The 24,517-nt window shown below is 33.2% G+C and overlaps 1 protein-coding gene across 4 annotated transcripts in view; it reads left to right on the top strand.

The window, feature by feature from the left end:
- The window catches only part of LOC117104715 (epsilon-sarcoglycan-like), a 42,046-nt gene that overhangs the window by 8,790 nt on the left and 8,739 nt on the right, over positions 1-24,517 (top strand). For all 4 annotated transcript variants that reach the window (XM_033245600.1, XM_033245599.1, XM_033245601.1 and 1 more), the window contains exons 5-8: positions 1,224-1,296; positions 19,333-19,525; positions 21,702-21,876; positions 22,748-22,938. In XM_033245600.1, the coding sequence (XP_033101491.1) occupies positions 1,224-1,296; positions 19,333-19,525; positions 21,702-21,876; positions 22,748-22,938 (632 nt within the window). The remainder of the gene's footprint in view (positions 1-1,223; positions 1,297-19,332; positions 19,526-21,701; positions 21,877-22,747; positions 22,939-24,517) is intronic.

Genomic DNA, 24,517 nt, shown 5'->3' with positions numbered 1-24,517 from the left:
GAAGCATACTGTAGCTCTTAACGAATGTTGTCCTGCCACATTATCAATGCTCCTAGATACAAACTGCCTTGTTTTTTTTTTTTGGTCCATCTTAAAGGTTCCAGGAAACATTCAGATAGCTATCTGAGTGACACAAGAGAAGTCAATAACAAACCCTTTAAAAATGTCTTCATACATGCAATTTTAATTTAATTGTTATTTAAAATTAATTGAACATGACCTGTTTACTGTCAATTGTGTTGTTTTGACACATAGAAAGTGATGTCCCACAGAGTGTGAAACTCATTATTGCTGCAACCAATAAGAAAGAGATAATTTGCTCTCACAATAGTTACTCATACCTAACGAAAACTTAATTATAGACGGCTCATGTGTGTTTTGAAAGAATTTACACTATGTGTTAAAATGACCCCTCTGGCAGGAAACAATCACTGTCTATCTCCTGTGTCTGGGCGTACTTCGATATTTCTACATATTTAGGGGGTATTTTGGTTTAGTATCATTCTCTGTATTTAAAGAACATTGATGTATCTAGGAGCATTGATAATGTGGGATGAGGGCTGGTGGGCGCACAAAAGTTAAGTGGGAGGACTTGTTGATTAAGTGAGTTGGCTTTCGCAGGGCAAAAAAAAAGTACTTTAGTGTAATTTTTTTTGCTAAGCAAATTTCTAGTGGGGGTGGGGGAGGGGAGCCCTATGGGAGCAAGCTTTTTTCTTGGGGTTCCCCCATTTCCCTGCAGATACGCCACTGACAAAGAAGGGGGGACATTTTTGATTACAACCTTATTTGATGATGACACCATTCTTTATTTTTGTCTTGCCTTTATATTGACCTGCCCACCTGTATGAATCATATCCTCTGTTAATATTAGATTGTTTCATTCTTTCTCTCGGTATCTTTACAGTTTTACCTTTATCTCTCTATCAATAGGGACTTGGGGATGTTCGTGAATATCACCAGAAATTCCCATGATGTTCCAGCTAATGTGATTAAATTTGTGTATGTGTTCCTGTTTTTAAAGTTTAATGTGTCATCTAAAATTATGGAAGAAAGTGGAAAGTTGGAGTAACTTTCTTTCTTGCTAAAATCAAAACGTGAATCTATGTGAGATACAGAAAGGCATTCACCTATCATTATTATTTTCAGTATTTTTTTATATTTCCTTTGCTATTATCATTACTTCCTTTAAAAATGATGTGTTTATATTTTACTTCTTTACGTAGATAATCGCTTTGAACAGAGCAACATATAAAACAGCAAGGGTGGAGTTGGTGATCACCGTTCAAGATAACACAGGTGACTTTTGTTTATAGATTTTGCTTCTCAGCTGCTAAGCAATTGCCCTCTGATCCTGCCCCTCCCCTGGCATAACTACTTCAGCAGCTAAGGTGGTATACAGAAGGAAATTGAATAATTTTCTGTATATTTTTGTAATTACTTAACTAGATAAATCAACTATATCCATTCATATGGAGAAAAGGGAATGAGGATGTTTTATTAGGGGTTAATAGGTAAGCCTAACCTCCTGGTAGATGTTTGATAGATTAAAATGTATTGTAAACATTATTATGGATTATTTCAGCGTTGCCTTATTTTTTTAGTTCTTTCATAAGTCAATCATCTTGTTTTTTTCTCATAACCAAAATGAGTTTCTAGTCCTTGCCTAGGACGGTCTAGGCTCCATTCATGTTAACCAGTGCCATAGAGCAAGATTTGTTTGGCTTGCTGTATGTGTTCATAGCTTGGCCTAGCAATGAAATATTTCATTGAAATGTAAATCTCCCCAACATTGAGCTTTTGCACACAAGACGCAAAATATTGGAGGCACTGTATCGAATTAGTGATCAGTTGGGGATAGGAATACGCAGTGCAAATGAAAGTGATGATGTCACCATTGACTTATAAAATATTATATATTCAAGTGGTATTCTAGTTATGCACTAAAAAATTATACTTAGAGGCTTCCACTGTCATTAACTTCTGTACATTTACTTATTTACATATTCAGGAACTCCCATACCAACAACAGTTTTAAAATCACTGTTTACTGGCAGTGCAACAGGGGGTTGGGAGAATTGTTCTTACCTCAGTCAGACACATGAATCTCCCTACAGCTTAAGGTCATCAAACTGATTCAACCCAACCTATTGTGATTGCCATTCCTTTTTTTTTGCTAAAGTTATGAACTAAGCAAGGATGATATCTACTTCAGCAATTTAACTATATTTCTTTAATATTCAAATTGTTCAACCTAGGAAATGTGTCACCTTTTGACATTTGAACCAGATCTCTCCCTGAAGTTCCACACACTACATCTGCACCATAATTATCGAATTAGTTGTCTTCCTTAATTACTTGAAAAACATTTTTTAATGTGATCAAATTCTGCATAATTCTAATAATTCGAGTATGTTAAACTATAACAACCTACCCAATGTCAGATTATTATGTTGACTTCTAACTCATAAATCCTGTTTCAGTGTTTTTAATAAGACCCCAATTGTACACTTATACTCCAGCCCAGGTCTGGCTTATCTGCGGCTGATGTAAAACAGTGTGTTTATAAATTTAGGCAGGCCCAGGGCTGCCTGCCAGTGCGTGCAAACTTCACTTCATTTTCCAAGCCCAGATTGCTGGACAGGAAATTAGTGATTGCTTTACTGACGCAAACAATGGTCAGATTGAAAATTTTGTACATTAGCATAGGAATTATTTATGCCTAAGCCTAGTAGTATATACAAGTATAACAAAGAATAGAATGATAACAAATTGTGGATGAAGAAGCAACTCATGCAGTGTTCCTCTTGTCAAATTGTGTGACTTTTTAAAAAATTAAAACTATGATGAGCTATATGCTACAGCCTAGGCCTTATGTTTATATATATGTAACTATAATTTGGTGATGAAGCAACGATTCTCTAACAACATTTACTGACCTTAAATTTACAGTACTCTACATGTATTATAATACATAACTATAACAAATACATCTTTTCTAAATGCGTAACTGTGGGTTAAGCTTGGTTTCCATAAAATTGCTGCATGCTATTGCCGACAGCTCTCATTAAATGACATGATTGGTCAATGAAATGTCAAAGGTTATGCCAGAAAGTCAACTGATCCAACTCTGTTACAAAGATACTCAATGTGTTTCTAGTCCCATTCCTTAGCCGACAGGCAGAACAAATTTGGGTCAGCTGAGGGTTGGATAATCATGTGCTTATTCACATCAGACAAGCCAGTCGTGGGCTGGCATGTGTGAATGGGATAGCCCACACTCTATTAAGATTGATAATAGAATAGTAGAAGACCTTGTCTTCTCTGATGTCACTAGTAAGTGAAAACTAACATAATGACATGTTAAGCTAGGCTAGTCTCTCTGTCTCCACACACTCCAAATTCAACAGTATTTCAAGAAGTAATTTAGGCATAATGAGTGATTGTTGAATACAAAATTTCAAGTCTTTAATTTCCATGTTTCCCTCCCATTTAATCTGATCTTCCCTGTCCTTTGTTTCCATTGCTGTCCTTTTCACCTCCCTGACTTTTCCACAGTCTTGCGCCTCATTTGTTAATTATTAAAAAAACAAAAAACCCACACATCCCTGTGTTTATTTATTCACCATCCTTGACCTATCATTTACATCTACTAATCATGCCATCGCATATTTTTTTCCTAAGTTCTATTTTTTACATAGAACTCTGGCATACAGAGTACCCATCATCTACTGTGTCACTGGCCACAAAAGAAATCATGTATGCTAAAATGCTGTATAGCCATTTCCACACCTTTTTATTCCAGACTTCCCCTTCCCTGTTTCTTCTTTTTTAACTAGAAAGTACATTGAAGCGTTTAGCATATGCCTTATGTTAAGTTGAAATTATTATTATTTATTTAGTATGCATGTAGGCTAAATAACCTATATCTATCATGAACTCTGACATCACTTATCCTCTTCCTGGTACACAGGGCCTCAGCATTTCTCAGTATACTGTATATATTTCTAGATTTTGCTACTTCTGCAACTTTTCTCCATGATTTCCATGCAGTTATATCTTTCCCTTAAGTATAGTAATTTAATTGATCCCAGTTTATTAGTTGGAAAATTATGTCTGGGGGAGGGGGGGAGTTACAATATGCTCTACTTTTTTTAGTGTACAGTACTGCATTCTTAAACATGCCCATGAGTCATGTCGTACACAGAACCAATAGCTTAAAGGTTTTCCAAAAGAGTATGTGTGCACTGTATATCTGATATTGTGCACAGAAAGCAGATGGGACACAGGGAAACAAACATCTCCATGGTTGAACAAACACACTCACAGTGGCTCCTACCAGTTTTAGCAAACAGAGCAATGCTACTTTCTCACATGAAATTTCTGGACCAGAATTTGAGAACAAAAACTAATAACATCATATAATAATAATTATCTCATGATTCTATAAAAGGTTCAGAACCCAAAACCTTTACCAACCCTACATCTTTCCACATGCTTATTCGTATGTAGCACTTGGCATATCTTTACTCTATCTATTTTTTCAGTACAGTCATCTGCCTCACTATCTCCAAGCCATCCCTTATTAATCCTCTCAAAATTTTCATTCTATGCAAATGTCCTGAATTATGCTATAACCCTTTTATTAACATTTCCATGGCAAAAGCAGAACACTTGATTCCAAAGTCTTCCTGGATTATAATACATTTTTAAATAATAACATTAAAAGTACTGTCATAAAAAATGAGGCCAAAAAATGGCACGTACCTTACAAGGTTGAACATATGGGATAATTAATGCGAGAAATTATCTCACGGTGTCATCGTGTTCCCTATGTAAATGAATTGAAGGTTATTATTAATGATATATATGATGACGTCTGGCTCCAAAAGACATGACACCTGTAACAGGTGTCAGTATGTGGAGCAATTTACATCAGTTAAGATTGAAACTGAACTTTATTGATAAATTTAGTAGCTTGGATGGAAACTTTCTTAATACTAATTTGATGTGAGGACATTGTTCGTCTTTGATGTCTAGTGTAGATAAGATAGTAACATAAGATACACCTACATTTCAATAAATGAGTACAGGAAGGAAAAGAAATTATAAAATTATGTTTTTGAAATATTGCAAGGTGAGGATATTGCAAATACTGCAGATATCTGATGGAAAGTTAATATTAAAATTTTACGGAATGGTATTTCCGTGTCGTTTTCCTAGATTCATGTTCTCACTTTAGAAGTCCAACGTGTTAATGAAATTCTATTTTCCACTAGGCGAATTTATTCACAGGAATCAAAAGCGTCAGTTCATGACATGCACATTTCCATCAGAGTTTTTCGCTTCAACGGAATTAGTAGTTCAAACTGTTTCTACTTTTTGCGAAGCGTAAAAATGTACAACCAATCAGAACTCAGGAAGCGAACCGACGCTTTTGATTCAGGCAAATAAATCCGCCTAGTGGAAAACAGCCTGTAAGCACTAGTTAGACTATATAAAATGTATAATTGAGTGATTAATATTTGGTCAGTCATGTTTAATTTTGTTCTCTAGAGTAGATAATTTTTTTTTCTTGTAATTCAAAAGGTAAATTCTGACTATAGTTTCTTAACCAGTGTTCTTAAGTCAAATGTTGTGTAGTAAGAGTTTCAGACGAGACACAATCAGCCACATGTGTCTAAACACATTGCTGGGTTCTACAATCGGAAATCATATTGGACAGATTTCATTGTCCTGCCAATATTGGCCACTCATTCTTTTGACTGCTAATCTCTCTTTTCTATTCAATGACATTTTTTAGTGTGAAAGGGATTTATGTGTAGCCGAGTCTGACCCTCTCTGGGTAAGGTCACCCCATGTCATGACATGCAGGAATGTTAGCAGGCTTGATGCGAAACCCCACATCTGAGTCCAAAGTGTGTGTCAGTACTTTGTAGTTTAAGGGTAATTTATGTTGGATTTCTATAGGTTAAACCCCTTCACATTGCCTCCCTATTTTTTTGATTTTCAAAACCAAACATGTAGGAAAGATTTAGAAAGTGTTTTTGAACCAAGCAATTGAGGTAAAGTATTTAGTGTAGAATATGCCAACTTGTTTCTTTTATAATGTCATATTTTCATTGTGGACAGGATATCCACTTAATAAAAGCAATAGTATTGCAGATATATAGTTTCCTGCTTTTGAAGTCCCATGCGACTCCCCTACATGCTTAAATCACCAAACCACAAGGCAACCACTGCAACCTTTTAATGAAACTTAATTACATTTCATTCCTATTTTCTGTCCACAGTACTTAGGAATGAAGTGGGTACCTATGATTATGGTATTTTTGGAGCTTATTTCTCTGTTGGAAAATAATTCAAGATGATAACTTTCTTAACGTTACAAGTAGTGGCCTCCCCTGCCTTCACATAATAATTTACATTAATTAATTGATTTAAGCTGTACATGGTCAAGCATTCTCTGTTATAAGGTTTTCCCCCACTACTCCAAAACTTTTCGTACTCTCCTACCTACTAAATTCATATGGATCATAGTTTATTTGAAAAGCCAGTTTTAAAACCAGTCCTTAATTCTGATTGGAAGTTATTGTTCTAATCCAATCAATCATTAACATGTCATCCAATCAGAATTAGTATTTTGTTTAAGATTGGTATAGCAATAGCCACTGCCTTTTTGTACTTGACCGAAAAAAAAAACTTTCACTGTAAAAAAATGTATTCAGAAATATATGGTCCCGATTTCAGCATACAAGAGTATTCAGAATATTTTTGCAGTAGTCATACAATATTTTTACAAATATATTGTATTCAATCTATGTTATTCTTATACTGTCGGCCTACTCTCTTTAATTTTAATGTGCCTGTTACATAATACTTTTACAAATATATTGTATCCAATCCATGTTATTCTTATACTGTCGGCCTACTCTCTATAATTTTAATATGCCTGTTACACAATATTTTTACAAACATATTGCATCCGATCCATGTTATTTTTATACTGTAGGCCTACTCTCTTTAATTTTAATGTGCCTGTTGCATGTATTTCCTTATATTTTTTATGAGCTTTGTCAACGAAACAAGTTTTCTTTTGGACAATTACAGTTTTCAGTAAATTTCAGTATCCAGTATTTTGAGCAATAAAATGGAACACTATTTTTCAATATTTGAATTGTTTTTATGAGTTGTTAGGTTTAAATAGAAAATCATTATTAACAGATGCATAGACAAAACTATTGTTCTTTATACATTCAAAAGTGTTGATTGTGTTACAATTATCACTTTATTAATAATATTAAAACCATTGTTCTTGAGTTTGGCCCTCTTTAATCAATACGTTATCTAGTATTAATTAAAGGATTTTCTTAGTAAAAAGATTGTAAACCAGCTATTAAAACTAAATTGGTTGTGATTCATTTTAACTTGGTCAAACACATTTGATCTTCTAAAAGCCAACAATGTATTTTTTCCCAGATTTAATTGCTGGCGGAATACCCATAAAAAGTGCATGGCCTCTGCTATTTTTATAGTTTTTACTTATAGTCTTACTCCCTAGTATAGTGGTTTTTTTTTTTTTTTGGTCATGGGAGAGAGGAAGGGGTGGGGGGGAGGACAGGGCCACAGTTTTCAAATCCAAAATAAACCAGTCCTGTACAACATTGCTACAGATATCACTGTTACTTCCTTTGCATTTAGGCTGACACGTACCACTGAAATAATTACTAAAGAAATGCCGCTGTTCAATAAAAAATCAACCAATTAGAAGCAATTATCTAGGTAGGATATTAGGTCCAGTTCAGCTCCATTGCCAAAACCATCAGGTCAAATTCCAAATAAGGAATTATAGCTTTGTCACCGCATCACAAAAATTTAATATAGTCTGGGAAAGGAAGCAAGCATTTGAAAACAAAAACTGCCGAAAATATGACATTGAAATATTAATTTTAATAGCCTTCAAAATGCAATTTAGATACAGATAGTTACATCACAAACCAGCTATTTTGCTTTTGATAGGTGTAAAGTGTGCTTGGCACTGCCATCCTGGTTTGGGTTCTTAATCTTTAGCTTGGGGGTCTAGCACTTACCATGAATTTTGTTACCCTACATTTGTTGTCTCTGTCCACCCAGGCATAACTGGATACCTGGTAGGATATTGTGGCACTGTGTATGTTATGTCTTGACTAGGAATATTCCTTAGGGAACAGAGAAAAGTTTAATTTTGTGTTGATTATCTAATATTATGGTTCCTATGACCAGGGGTATGCTAAAACCCTTTTAAATAAGATTCAGCCTAATACAGCCTTGTGAATAAAATAATCTTACCCAAATCAGATATTTTTATACTGGTGGTTTATTATAAGACTAACTTTTCATCCTGCAATTCATTGGCTCACTGATTTTTAAAAGCATGTTAGTAAGGCACATGCTTCTAGAAGTTCTCTTTGAATTGAAGTATCTAAAACAAAAGATGGTATCCTGACAAAAACAATTAAGACAGAAAAGGAAGAATGCTATGTGTTAAGGAAGTCCTTATACATTGAAAGGAGACAATATCACCAAAACCATGCTCTTAACTGTAGTAGGAGCTAAGAACTTAATTTCAACAATATGTTCCTACTGAGTGAAGGAACCCACTTAACCCCTCTCTAGTTATTTTCTTGTAGCTATTCAATATTTGATTCATATGAGACTGCAGGATGCATGTTTCAAACATTTTTTTACGAGGACTTCCATATTCCCACGTTGAAAACATTGTCATTGTCACATGAAACTTGCTAAAAAGTTGGTGTAATCGATAGGTAGACAGTGAATATAAGCGCAGCACTAGCATGAAAAATAAACTGCACCCCATCATACAACACTTTATAAACTAAGTTTCAATACAGTATAGGCATACGGAGTGGAGATGTTTTAGCCATATTCATGAAAAGAAAAAAACCTGTGCTGTCATACAGAATTGATATCCAAGACCCTAGGATTAGAAGGCAAGCATCTTAATCACTAAGCTACACCTTAACACACACACAGTTCTGCGTATTTCGAACATCGAATACATTGCGGTTAGCGCTCTAGTATTCTTATTATACCTCTATGACTGCACCCCATCATACAACACTTTATAAACTAAGTTTCAATACAGTATAGGCATACGGAGTGGAGATGTTTTAGCCATATTCATGAAAAGAAAAAAACCTGTGCTGTCATACAGAATTGATATCCAAGACCCTAGGATTAGAAGGCAAGCATCTTAATCACTAAGCTACACCTTAACTTGCAACAATAGACTTGCAGACGTAAACATAATAGCATCACTGCAACTAACCCTTCTTTAACTCTCTATCATATCCTTTTTTAATTTACGTACGATAATGAACCACTTTTAATTAAATTAAGTATAAAGATGTACTTCCTACCTGACAGAATACAAACCCGTTATTATATGAAAAGTTGTAGCTCAGGTATATGCTGTCGTACAATTAAAGGAGATATTACTTTATATACCATGTATGGCATCTGATTGGTTGGAAGTACAGATAATTTACAATGGCATCACAAAAGCTGTTATCAAGCCATAGATTCTATTATGCCTGATGTAGGCCTATAGTCTGCTGAAGAGAATAATTTTATGACATTCTGAAGGTTAATTTTGCAACTAAATTTGAAAATAACAGCTTATTATTAATTTTTGTGTTATAAAGTATTTGTGTTATAAAGTATGTATTTGATTTTGAAACAATTTTTCAGTTCAGTTGTATTATAGATGTTTCTTTAAAGAAAGTTATAATTTATCAGTTTTTGATTACCTAGGGCTACTGGATTACTTAGTGGTAAAAAATGCTTTGTTCTGTAAAACACATTGATATTGTTAAAACTATGGATTTCTTATCTGGCTATAATACAGTTTGAGTCACTTTGAGTATGAACAAAGAGTATAAATAGAACAAGAGAGCCAACAACGCTCATTGAGAGCGTAAAAAAACGATACGCTCTACGCAGCTAGTGTAGGACGCCAACTAACGCTTGTATGTGTTTTATTACCCAGTACTCCACCGCGCACGGTCGGTTTGTCTGTTTATCTGTTGTCCACAAGATACTGAGCTTTTGTTTTCTGCTTACTGAGTTTATAGCGGGCGTACTTTTACCGTGCTGCGCAGCGCTGCACTGGGTAGTAAAAAGAATATACAACTGTTAGTGGGCGTCCTACACAGGCGTGACGTTTTTACGAACGGGACTTTGCTCTCTTGTTCTATTTATACTCTTTGGTATGAACCATTGCCCTTTAAAGTAGTCAATATGTATAAACTTTTATTTTCCACTAGGTGAATTAATCGTTTCATGCGCATGCATATTCACTTTTCTATCGGAGATTTTCGCTTCTGCGAAATTAGTAGATCAAACTGTTTCTACTTTCTGTGAAACGAAAAAGTGCGTAACCGATCAGAGCTCAGGAAGCGAACTGACACTTCTGATTCGTGCAAATAATTTTGCCTAGTGAAAAACAGGCTTTAGGGTTCATTCCCCTAAAAAAGTAAAAAATTATTAAATAATGTTGTCGTTAGTTTGGGAACATCATTTTGCATTTTCTGTAGAAAAGCACATACACTGATAACACGTCCACTCTAGTGTATGAATTGTACTCTCATGAAGTGATGAAAAAAAGGATTACACAATTCTAAGCAGGAAATCACTTTTGGGGAAATTTTCCTTCTATAAATATTACAACATTAAACAGGATAATAATAATAATAATAATAATAATAATAATAAATATAAGATACAAACCGAAAAAAGATAAAGCAAAACATGTACTAATGAAAAATTGGTTGGGGGCTAGGAAAATAACATTGCGAGTTACAATGATGACGTCATGATTGACTTTGAGTTATAATTATTTGTATATATAGTAATGACACTTTGTTTTAGATAATTGCATATATGGTATATAATACCAATGTTTGTATTCCTGTGGTGGTGCTAGGGGGATAGTGTTGCAGAGGACTTAAGTCCCTGTCAGGCAGGCCTCTAAGCCATAACTTGTTGGTGAACCAGAACAGGAAAAAAATTTTTTATACAGTTTAAAATACTTGGCATTTATACACATGTTCTGGACATACATATTTTATAAGCAAATTCTGGATATTTATCTGTGGAAGCCCCATAGGAATATTTTATGCCTTTTTTATACATCATAGCTGTTAATCTAGATGAAGCAACTTCCAGTGTAATAATTTACTTAACCTAGTTCTGAAGGTAATAACTAGTGTTTATTAACTTATTTATGAAATATGATATCTTACCTTTAACACTTTTCTACCAAATAAACACAGAGCTGGTTCAGTGCATAAGACTTCAAGTAATACACATGTGCTAAACATACATTTTATAAACAAATTCTGGGTATTTATCTGTACAAGCCTCATAGGAATATTTTATTCCTCTTTATACATCATAGCAGTTAATGAAGATGAAATTCTTCCCAGTGTAATAATTTACTTAACCTAGTTCTGAAGGTAATAACTAGTGTTTATTAACTTATTTATGAAATATGATATCTTACCTTTAACACTTGTCTACCGAATTAACACAGAGCTGGTTCAGTGCGTAATACTTCTCATATTTTTAGTGATAAATTTGGAAAGTAGGCCTGAACTTAATCTTGTTCACTCTCGCCAGCAGAGTGAACCAGGCGCGTGTTATGCTGGTCTTCCTGCTGGCAGCTGTGCCATGAGTCACGCACTTCATTCGTGTTGTTATCGTATGCGCAAGTGGCAGTGAATCACGTGTGTTGTGACAATGGGAAGAGACATGTTCTTCAAATTATCAATTGAAGTACAGGACTATATTTACATACTAATATGAAAGTTCTGTAGTTTTTTTTTGTTTTTTTTTTCTTTTTAGCGAGGTATTTTTGGTACTGGGAGCTTGTTTACCTGGCATTTCCCAGCTATACTGTATCAAAATTTCTGAAGAATCAGATCAAGATTCAAGAACTTATATTGGTCAATATATAAGATATACTTAAATTTTTATATTGGTCAATATTTAAAATATACTTAAATTTGTAATGCTTGGTAGAAGTCATCGAATTCCGTATCACTTTTATTTTTTAGATAAATTATTCCTTTGAATCTGTTTTTTTTTTTTTGCTTGTCCCATTAGAACTAATTCCTGAAACCAATTTTGTTGTCCTACCCTGAATTTAAACAGCTCAGTGAAAAGTGAATATCATATCATATCACTCATATACAGTATCAAGTAATTTCAGTTTATCAAATGTAAGTGCATAAGTAAATCTGATTTAATGATAATCACATGCCTATCAATTCAGATAAACTATAACAAAATCAAACACAGGCAGCTTCTTGATTTATCTGCTGTGTTTAATGATGCAGTTGAGTTTGACGTAATAGCAAGACTGCAGCTTAATAAGCAAATATAAAATTGTTGTGCATTACTAAACGTTTAAAACATTACTGTTCATTCTATATTTCTACGAAAAACAGCAAAGAATCAGATTTTACTCTTGATAAAATAAGATAACATTTATTGGACCAAAACATACTTTGGAAATTTGCTTTCCATTGGCACAAAACAATTAATTGTTTACAAATCCCTTTTTATATATCTTCTAGATTATTAACAGGAAGAAGTACCATAAGCTGTACTAATTCAATATAGAAAATCAGCCAGTTTATTTTTTAAAAATGTTACTGATGATAAAATTGGCAGCAAAAATGAATGCACTGTGGCACTGATTAATATGAACAATTGCCAAAAATATTCAAAACTTTTGCCGCCATTCAGGCTACTAAGTTATCTAGGATAGGATAATCACTTGGCATATCTTGGCATGTTCATACTTACAGAGAGGAAATTTATTTAGTTGCTAACCACAGACATTATTTTGCACAGTTTTTGTGAACAACCATAGAAAAAGATATGGCGTACTGCAATAGTTGTTGACCTATATCTAACCTCTTAGCGCAGACACCATTTTTTTTTCTGATTTCTTATAACATATTCTAAAAATTAAGCATCATGATGATGGATTATATTTTGACTATTTGACTTAGTATAGGCTCTATGATTCACTTAGATATTTTTTTTTAGATTTGCAGTAGTAATGTATATTATTTTGAAAAGGTTAGTAGTTTAAAACAGACAGTATGTTTAAAGAAGTTTGCAAGTTTTAAATGGTTACAAATCTAGTTTAATACATATACGTCATGAGTACATTTTTATGTGGCATCTTCAACTTTTTTCAGGTAAATTCTTTATTTAGATGTTTACACCGTATTTTTCATAAAAAAATTTATGGATATGGAACGTATATTTTACCTTATCTCTAGAACATTTTACAGAGCAAATTTTCGTCGTACCTATGTCATCATGATGCCCTCATTAATTTAGAAGGCTATTGTATCACAACCACAATTATTTTAGAGGGCTATTGTGTCACAACTATCCTCCATGTCAAAACCTCTGATTGTATCTACCTGTATTCATTTCATTCATCCAATAATTTTAAGTATATACTTAAATTTAAGTATATACTTAAATTTATTGAATGAATGAAATGAATACAGGTAGATACAATCAGAGGTTTTGACATGCTGGAGTCAAGGAGCTAGATTGTCTTATCTGAAAGTGTTATCTTTTGATCCGTAGTAGCCCATGGAACACAAACGACTCCTGTCAAAAACACGGGACACCACATTGAGAAAGAGGCCAATAATTTTGTTGGGAAACACTGAAAAACATTTTCAGTCTGAGAATACCATTTCCTGGCATCTAGGGTAAAGTTGAAGGTAGAGTTCGAAAACCTGAAGCTTTGGGCTCACAGGCCGGAGTGCCCATATCTCTTACCTTGGCGATACGCGTCTTGCCTAAAGACAAAAGCGACTTGCACAGTGAGGGTTCGAAACGCCGACCTCAAGGTTAAGAGTCCGAGCCATAACTGTTGCACCAACCGCTTCTACTGGGCATCTAGAGGTGTCTATCCTTAAAATTAGCTTCAGCCAGTGGGCTGAAGTGGGTGTCAATATCTTATAGGGAACGGACTTTGAACTCCTTGTCATGTAATCTCTAGAACCACCACTACTTTTTATATAAATAGAAAAGGTTTCAAGTTTAGTAGTTGCCACTAGAATATTTGGTTCTAGGATAAAGATTATTTTCCATAGTTTAATACATAAATGTACCAGACAGCAGATCCCACCCTTTCTCTTGTTCTGCTGCACCACCCCAGCTAAATCTTGGCGTTTGCCCCAGTCAATAACACTTCACTTGATTAATCATTAACGCCCGTATTCTTAAAACAAACTTTAGTCGAACTTCGAACTAGAACTTCACTTAATGGAAGTTGCATCTTCAACTTCAATTTGTATTCACAAACAATGAAGTCGAAGTTTTAACTCCGACTTCATCAAGTCCTAGTTCTAGTTCAACTGAAGACGACTGGGAAGCCACGACTGTCAAACTAACCAATGAAAAGGGCTAACTTTAATAGCAGACAAAATTTTAGAGATGCGGTAACACGGATGAATACTTAGCTGTCGTCTGTGGTTCAAAAACGTATTTCCTCATAATTCATAATAGATCATCATTCGCTTAATTAATTTTCTATAATAATAACTATATTAGTTGTTAACATATTACGATAGAGAATTTGAACAGAGACTGAAAATTTGCTTTCTTTGGAGAACTATTATAGTTGAGCCCGAGCGAGGGCGACGCCATTTTTGCAACGCGAGGGGATTTCGTGCAAATCAGGAACTATCGCATGTGGCTAGCAAAACATGTTAATTTATCCTCATGGAAGCTAAACTTGATGTCTCTTTTGTTTAACACACCAAAGATATATCAAACCTGCGTATACAATCGTTTTTATTCGTTTCACTTTATCGTGAGTTAAAAAAAACATGTTTTTATTGGGGTAAATATTTCAAGTCGGCAATTTAGCCTGACCCTAGGCTGACTAAAAAAATCGGTCCGTGGAGGTATGATTTTAGTCGAGGTTCACGTCATTTAGTCGTAGTGCTAGTCGAAGTTCGTTTTAAGAATACTAAATGACGCAATTCTTAAGTTTTAGCTCGAACTACAACTAAAGTTGGTTTTAAGAATACCGGAGTAAATGTGTTTCTGTTCATTTGAACAGATTGCTAAAATTCAGTACATGGCCACTAAACCAACCTACCTACCTACCCTACCTACCTACCAATCAATGTTTTTGATGAAGGTATTTGCAATGCATTACATAAGCCACATTGAAATATATAAATGCAATGTAGTGGAACTTGATGTAGTGCATTATACCAGTCTTAATGCAACATAGTTATTTAGAATTTCATTTTTTATCTTGATACCTACTGTATAGTTATCCTTTGTCCAGAGTTTGACAATAATTGGTCTGTCAAAGACAAAATTGTGATGTGTGATATATTTGGATGTATTTGCCATATGGACAAAAATGTTTGGGCAAATGAATCAAATAATATTCCAAGGTCCGTTGTCACTGTAGAGAAAATATAGCCACTTAAACTTTCGTATAGTAATTTTCAAGGCAAGTCTTGCTAAAATTAGGTCAAAAATACAAAAAAAAATTTAAAAGCTGTCAACTTTATGTTAGTTGAGTCTACTGGGAATTGAATAACAAGTTTATTTGCATCTTCTAAAAGCAAGGACACCAAACCCCGACTGCAAATTAGCCTGAAAGTGCCTTAGCCAATAAGAAGATTCTAAACAGAAACGCCCTAAAATTGACCACAAGCTATTTGACAAATGAGGTAAAGCTCTGTTCATATGAATGCCTGGTGACTTGTTAATTTTTAGCATCAAATTATAAATTTTTCTCATGTTGAGTGTGTCAATAATGAAACTTGGATAAAATGCTGTGCTGTGGTCTATTTTTAGTTCTGTCTAAAAATAACTTGAACTTAAAAGAAAAGGTTGTCTGGACAGTCAAGTGACATTTGAGGAAGAGTGTAGGGAGTTTCTTTTCTAAGTTTATATCTTTTTTTAAGATGTTGGAGGGTAATCAATTGTGTTTTCAGAAATGTTTTGAAAGGATTATAAAATGACCCAAGATATTTTAGTACTTGGAAGGACTAGGGAGTTGTTATAACAACTCCCTGGAAGAACATAAAGAATTGTATAATAGTTGGTTTTTCACTCCAGACTTTTCCTTATTGAGCTTACTGTCATATAATTACTTAAATGTAATGCTATGCAATTTGGGCCAATGTTTTCAGACATTAATGTGAGAGTTGTTACATCCCTTGAGGATGACCCTGCAGACTTACAGTAAGTAACCTGGCTGTGAGGAGCTGTATTAATCAAATAGCTATACAACTTTTATTAACGTGACAAAATGCACTGCTAATCAAGTTTGGAGGGTTCATCTTATGCATTAGGAATTAATTATCACAACATTTACAGATCTTTTACTAGAACAATTAAATATTCTTTGCAGAAGTATGTAGAAACATTTATTATTTATGAACTTTGATTGACAGGATGATTTTTTTTTGTAATTTAAATTTTCTATTGAAAGCTAAAATTATATAAGTAAGCAATGCAAATATTAAGTTTATTTTTTTTCAAGTTTATTCTCTAAGGATGTTCTGGTAAATGTACTATTATGCACTTCGAAATACTTGCGAAGTATTATGCCTAGTAATTGCTATGCAGCATTACCTTGTTAACATTTCCTTTCATGATAAAAATTAATTTAAATTATATATATCAGGATATGTATCATACCAACATTTTTTTTTTGTTTTCATAAAATTACTTGACAACACATCATGTTTATTTCAAAACAGCATTTTATTGAAACTTTTTTACACAATACCAAAAACAGTGAGCTATAAAGAGGGAGCAACACAACTAAAGACATCAATCAAAATTTTAAATAAATAAGACAAAAAACACAAAAATATACACCAAAACTGGCATGAGAGGATGCACAATACCAACACAAATGCAGAACTTTGATGTTTGAATTTTTCATATCATTATAGTTTATTGTATACTGTATTATAATTGTCATTTATCGTAAGAAACAAAATTAAAACCATTCAGTCATTTTTGTCTGTCTTAAACATTTTTGGATCAGACTTTTATACAAGTCCTTGCTGATTGATTGATGACGATCCACTTAGACTGCCGCTGATAATCAGCGGACAGCAGCGTCGCATCATCAAACGCTCACGCAAATAGGGAGACGTATTCCTTGACAGATGGTCATACAGTACAGTGTGTGTCTGGCTTAACAGACATGATTTGTGTGCTCATTATCTGAAACAAGCAATACAATATATAATTTTTATTTATTTTCAATTTCTGTTTATTCAAAAGCCTCCGAAACAGAGAAATAAAGTACATAAACACAAAAAAACAACCATTCACTGCATAAAATAACAAGGAAAGGAAACAATGAACTATCACCTGTTAAAACTGCTCGTGACAAAGTCAAGCATTTTTTTAAACTATATAACATTATGCATTTTATCTCTTTTGCATCTCAACAGCTTGTGACTCACCAATTACATGATAAAACAATGCTTTGTAAGACTTTTTTTTTTCTATGAATCTTAAAGACTGGATTTGTTTTTAGTAATGAGGAAAATTCCTGCTGTCATAGGAATGGAACTTTGAGATTAGGAGGCAAACATCTTAACCGTTAAACTCCACTCTAAATTTGGTACTGTACATATGACAAAAAAATTAGAAAATATTGCAGTAAGGAACATCAGATAATAATATGCTTGCAACTCCCCCTTCTACACCTACACACATGCACATACTGATATTCATTTCCGATCCAAGTCAAATAGCATCAATTTTAACATATTGGATAAAGGTCAACATTTAGAAATACTGCCCAAAAAATAAGATATTACAATTAAAGTTATTATTAATGCTGATTATTTGAACAAGTAAAGGAAATAATGAATTATCACCTTCAAAAACCACACTTGGACCAGGTCCATGCTTGGACTAAGTCAAGCATATTTTAAGCTATAATGTTAAGCTGTTTGTGTCTAAAAATTAAAAGAATCCTCCAAATATAATTAATACATTAAATTTCTCATTTAAAGGAATACAAAATTAACAACAGATTTAAAAGTTTTTTGCTGGTTTAACTGATTTTCATTATATAATAATGAACAATTTAAAAAATAATACATATGTTAATTTGCAATGGAATTTTTTCTAGTTTTCATTTATATATAAAATGTAAATAATTCAAACATAGAATTTTACTGATTATGTTTATAAGATAATAAAAGAGACTCGTTCTTGTGACTACAGTAAACATTCTTTGAATGATCAACCATATAAATATGAGTATATTGATTCTGTATAGCAACAGCCCAATAGCGTGTTTGTATCAGGCAAATTTCTTCATACATTTTAATGTCGGTGAAGGCCAGTTAAATGAACTAAAATTCTAAATTTCAAAAAAAATGTTGTATTCTTGTCTACATGCATTCTTTGTTATCTTTTGTTTAAAGCATACTTTTTTTGTGTCTGTTTTTTTCTGAAAACTTTCTCTACACACTAGACATACAATGCATACAGCTTATCCATAATTACTGAATAAATTGCTGGTATTTTATTTGAACTACATGCTGCACCTAATTCTGTATTTAAGATTAAAGTGTCTTTGTTAAATTGCCTGTTCCAATATTTAATTTAGAAGTTAGACAAGACTTTTTTATCCTTGTTTAACAAACCCTGCTGCCCGCCAATAATAACGATTTGCGATAAAATTTAAATTTCTTTAAAAAATTTTAGTATGCCCTCCGCTGCCTTGAAATCTCCCAAAAATAAAATATGTATTTTTCTTCCTAATTATATAAATTTAAAGCATTTAACCATCCCATTACTACATTGTTTACATTCGCTAATAAAATTTATTTTTATTTTCTCCTTTTGAATGTTTTTGGAAAAACTATATTTGCTATATTAGAAAATAAAATTTTATTTTTATTTATTCCACCCTCTGACAATCTTTAAAAAAATTAGTTTGCGAAACAAGGTGTAAAAAAAGTCTCGGCTTAGCTTTGATGAGATAGGAAAAAAATTGTGCTTCACTGTTGTTGTTGGAAGAAATGGGAAATATTGAGATTGTGCTACAGGATGTTGCCTTTCTTAATCGCATCCTCTAGGAAGGGTATTGTCATTTTGAAGTCTCTATTATTGATGGATGTATTTCCCCATTTTTTATATTTTAGTGTATAGATATGTATATAATCAATTGAATGTTACATTTATCCAAAGTCAATCAATCAATTGATGCGTTATAAATGCTCTTTCCTGTAGATTCCGCTGATTTCCTAGCTGCCTTCAATGTCACAAACAAGAATTTAACTGAAATGCTGACAAATCCAGAACAGGAATCGTTCCTCCAAAAAACATCAGTCATTTGGGAAACTGCAAACAACTTATTTATCTACAATATTGGCAGTTCAGGGAAACGAAATCCAAGCCCTGAAAACTCAGATCAATACGAAGGGTACGTGAACACTTTAATTCAGAATAAATACGAGCAGATCCAGGGTTCATTATGATAGTTTTTATCAAGCACTATAATACATGGTTGAAGGTTAAAGTGGATTTGGTTGATGATTAAGTGAAAGGGGGATGTTAGCTGGCAAAATTAAGGTGATAAAAAGAGAGTAATTTTTTAAACAGCAAAATTCAGGGTCCTCGTTGGAAGAAATCATTTTTTAGGAGATCTGTTTAAATGAGGTTCCAATAACGAATCTAATTTTGTTTTGCTGCTCTTGTTAATGCACATCGACACTGACTTCCGGTAGACAACTGATAATATACAGGTAATACAGTAGGAAAAACATGCATATTTTAATTAATTTGCGGGAGATGGGGCTTTTCAAGGAGATTCTTACGTGGTTATGGGAATACGGGAGGCCATCCCGGTTTCCAGAGGACTTGGAACCCCTGCAAATTTCTAGTGTGACTGCCTGGTTGGAAAAGGGTTTTTGGACATACTTGGCCCTTATATCCTCCCATAGACATGCCTCTGGTTTTAAGCTTATTCTAAATGTGAATTGTGGCATGTAATATAAGTGGATAAAATATAGAAGTAGAGGGCAGTCTCCCTGCCATGCATATGATGGCAGAATTTCTAGCCGTCATTACGGAGAGAAGTATGAGACTGAGATTGCATACATTTATCAACAAATGTATTTTTTACTTTTAGATTTTATACTTAAATTATATATTTTGGGAACATTTTTTTATGATTTGTTTTGGTTTATTTCATTACCTTGTACTGAGTGCCTGTGTCAGTTGCTCATTGTCATTGGACATGTTGGTGCCAAGTTTTTTTAAATATTGGAAGCACTTCAAATTTCTCTCAGTTAATGTTATATTTTAAATATTAGTATTTGAAAGATTTTCTATTTTTATTATTATACATATAACCTTCAATTTTTTTACAGCCAAAAAAAAAGGAAAGTTTCAGATACTCTGTCCTTGAAATGTCTCTGTCTTTACATTTACTAAGCTTGGAAATTGCATTCTGGGATACAATTGTGTTTCTTTAAGCAATTAAAAAAAATTTATGTGACTTGAGCCCTGTCCAAAAATATGGGACATGCCTAAACATGGTCATGGTGACATCATGTCATGACCATATATAGGCACATAATGACTATAGAGAACATTTGATAATCTGGGCAAAGCTTTAAAGTAATATAATTTAACACATGTAAACTTTTGTTAGAATGAAGATGAATGTTTTCAAGTGTTAAAACTAACTTTCAATGGTCATTGTAGCTTATTTTGGTATTTCCAAAACTTGTCCTAGTATACCATGTAAAGAGAATCATGAACTTCAAATGTCACTGAAGGCCAGCAGCTGTGTACATTAATTGTACATTGTTGTATCAGGCTGTGAACTATTCCGTTTTTTTTTAAAGAACCAAACACTGTTCTGTCATATTCTAGCAATGCTATGACCCAACAAACTGAATTCCCACCTGGTGGAGATTTAATCCAGCATAATAAAAATGCACTTTATAATGCTGGCTGCTTTATTATGTCAGGATATCTCCTCTTTTCCTCAACGCAAAGGCATGCATCTTAGCAGAAAAGCTTTAATAACGCATTACTTTTATGCATGGGCACATGCTTCTCTCTTCAGAGTGTAAATCGGTACTTTGGTAGGATATGGCGAAGTAGTAGGATTGCAGATTTCATATGACAATACCAGAGACTATTCTAGCTGCTTGCACGTTGCCGAAGCAGCTTGAAATGAGTTTGACATTTGATGCCCATCCCCTCATCATTACCCGGCCTACTTAAATGTAGGTCGAGTAATGATGAGCAATCTGCATTGATTGATAAAGAGCATGAATAGTGCAACAATAAAATGTCTTAAAATTATTAGATTGTTGTTGTTGTTATTGTTGTTGTTGTTGTTGTTGTTGTTGTTGTTGTTGCTATTGCTGCTGTTGCTGCTGCTACTATTGTTACTATTGCTACTATTATTACTATTACTACTATTACTACAGTACTGTATTATTAATATTACTACTATTATATTATAATACTACTTTTATGTTTACTATTATTATTAGTTATTATTACTATGCAGTGATATATATTAATTTTCGCTCTTATGCATAAGCTATGTATTTTAAAAAATTAAATTGATTTATTTTTAGGGTGATAGTCACCGTTGGCTCTTCCAGTCCATTTTCTACAAAGTTAACAGAAGGTTATGAGGTTTTGAATTGTAATAGCACAGTGAATGAAAGCCTCAGCAGCGATACTCAGATGGAGACGTGGAATCAGATATTTGCCACAGAATTTGTCATTGATTGGTGCTATTTCAATTTGGTTTGTGCTGCTCTACTTTTTCACGTTTCCATATTAAGAAAACTAACATTTAATTTCATTTCATCATTGACAATATCAGCAACATCTTCATAATCAGCATCCAACACCACAATCACCATCGTTATCAACACCACCACAACCATCATCATGATCATAATCAACGTGATCATCATCTTCATCATAATCATCATACTTGATGAGCATAGACCTCTTTGTTGAGTATACTTGCTCAGTGGTGAATAGGGGACATTAACAAGACACCCCTAAAATTCTTTCCAATAAGTTTTTAAAGGTTAACATGGGTATGAAAAAATTAAACTTAAAAAAGGAGAAAAAAGAAACCATAAACTTAAACAACTCCAATCCCACTGACTCTGTCTCTTATACACATCTAGATGTGTATAAGAGACAGTATATGTATAGATTAAAAGGCAAAATACTGGAAAACAACAATGCTGTGGGAAACAATGGCTGGATCTCAGTAGAGATACAAAAATGATAAGCAACAGCTAAAAAGTAAACGTAAGTAAACAGCCAGAAATAGAACCAGAGCTATATATATATATATATATATATATATATATATACACTGTATATTATATTTTTGACTGATTGTACATTTGCAGTACCACAGTACTGTCCTCCGAAATTGTTTAGTTTTATTGGCAATACTACAAATACATAAATTTAATAAGGTACAGTATTATATAATTTAAGATCAAATGTTGGTAAAGGTACATATGTAAGAGAAGAGTTATAAGACAAATCACAGAGGAAGGATTATAGTATAATGTGTCCTAATGTTATGGACTCTTCTGAATGAATCACCATGTACTTCTATATAAGTAAATTCATTTCTTTTTATTTTTAGACTAACGTTGAAGAAGAAGCTACTCCGACACCTTTGTTCCTCGGTGGGGATTTTGATTCCCATGTGTACAACCCTGGACGTCTTCGAGATATACGAAGAAGTTTCTATATGATAGTGATCTTTCCTATAGCTCTTGCGTTTCTGTTCTCATGTTTGCTTGGGTACTTGATGTTTTGCCGAAGGGAAGGAGTGTAAGTTTGACACATTTTTATAAGATTTTTGATGAAATAAAGTGTGTATCTGTTGAAAACTGCACAAAACCTGTGTAAGGCCATTCTGCAAAGGGGTCAGAAATAGCAAGCTTGCAGTTTTAAGTTGTATGAAGAGACTTAATCATATAAAAAGCAAGTATAGCTTGTTATAGGATAAAGCTATTTTCTACTGAATTCTTGGATGATGTTTAAAAGGAAGCACTTGCAAGCTATGCTAATCTAATCTATAGCTGCTTCTTGGTAAAGAATATATATGTTTTGAAAAAAGAAACTCGAGGCTGACCTTAGTTTTTCTACATTTACACAATCCAGGGTTTATATAAAGCACAAAAATCCAACGTGCTTTTGTATTAATTTCCAATATTCTATTTTGGTGTTACTTTCATTAATGTGCCTTCATATATAATTCAATTGTAGAAATTAATATTTCATTTTGTACACACCATTCGTTTTATAATGGAATATTTAATGTTCGAAAAGCTGTAACAAATGTAACGATCTGAGCAAATGAATAGGAAACGATGTCACAGTATCGTGCGTGAAGTCTCTTATCTCGTGGATGGCAGTATAGAGTATGTGTGTTCTAATAATCATGGATAACAGTTGATATGCCAAATCAAATGTACAAAGAAATACAGTTTGTCATATTATGCTATTGAATTCTGTACATACTGTTTATATGTATGAAATAAATTAAAATTAATTTAAATTAAATTGAGTAGGGGATTAAATTTTGTCTCAGGATAAATAACAATTCTTTTGTGCCTCTCAGCTCTTAACTGAGAGGAAATCATGGAAATGCCAGTTTGATGAAATGAAATATTAATTTCTACAATTGAATTATATATGAAGGTACAATAGAATATTGGAAATTAATAAAAGATATGTTGGATATTCTTTGTGCTATATAAAGCCTAGATTGCATAAATCTAGAAAAATTAGGGTCAGCCTTGAGTTTCTGTTTTTAAAACACACATATTCATCAAAAGTGGGTAGTGAATTAGCTAAATAGTAATTATTAAATTTAATATTTATGTAGTTCTTTAACCATAAATGGGAAAATTTGGTCTGGGCATAGGCCTACCTACTAAGTTTAACACTGCTTAAACTGGTGTGATTTTGTATTTTTTGACCCACATTAGGTTTTCATGTCACTCCATTCTCACTTAAAAGACTTCTCTTTAAAAAATGTCAATCTATAAATTATCAAACTCTGTATTGTACCCTGTTGTTGTTTTATTATTATTTTTATTATTATTATTATTATTATTATTATTATTATTATTATTATTATTATTATTATTACCCTCATGGTCAATTGAAGATCAATATTTTTGTTTCCTTTGATTAGGACCACGACCGATTCCTTCTAGTTTATACTAAATCCACATACACCATCCTGAGCTTTATCCTCACTGTCAGATTTCATGTGACAATTTTGTGTGATTTTCAGATATATGGGCATGTGATGTCATATTTCACCGAAATATGTGCATATTACATTTAATTTGTCACATAAAATTTGCTGGTTAAGTTCGAGCAAAATAAGCCTGTTAAT

The sequence above is a fragment of the Anneissia japonica genome, unplaced genomic scaffold (genome assembly GCF_011630105.1).
Source record: "Anneissia japonica isolate Jap-2015-1 unplaced genomic scaffold, ASM1163010v1 scaffold287712_len2945570_cov188, whole genome shotgun sequence".
Taxonomy (NCBI): Eukaryota; Metazoa; Echinodermata; class Crinoidea; order Comatulida; family Comatulidae; genus Anneissia; species Anneissia japonica.
The sequence above is the reverse complement of the archived record's forward strand: the minus strand, read 5'-3'. Positions and strand labels throughout refer to the sequence as shown.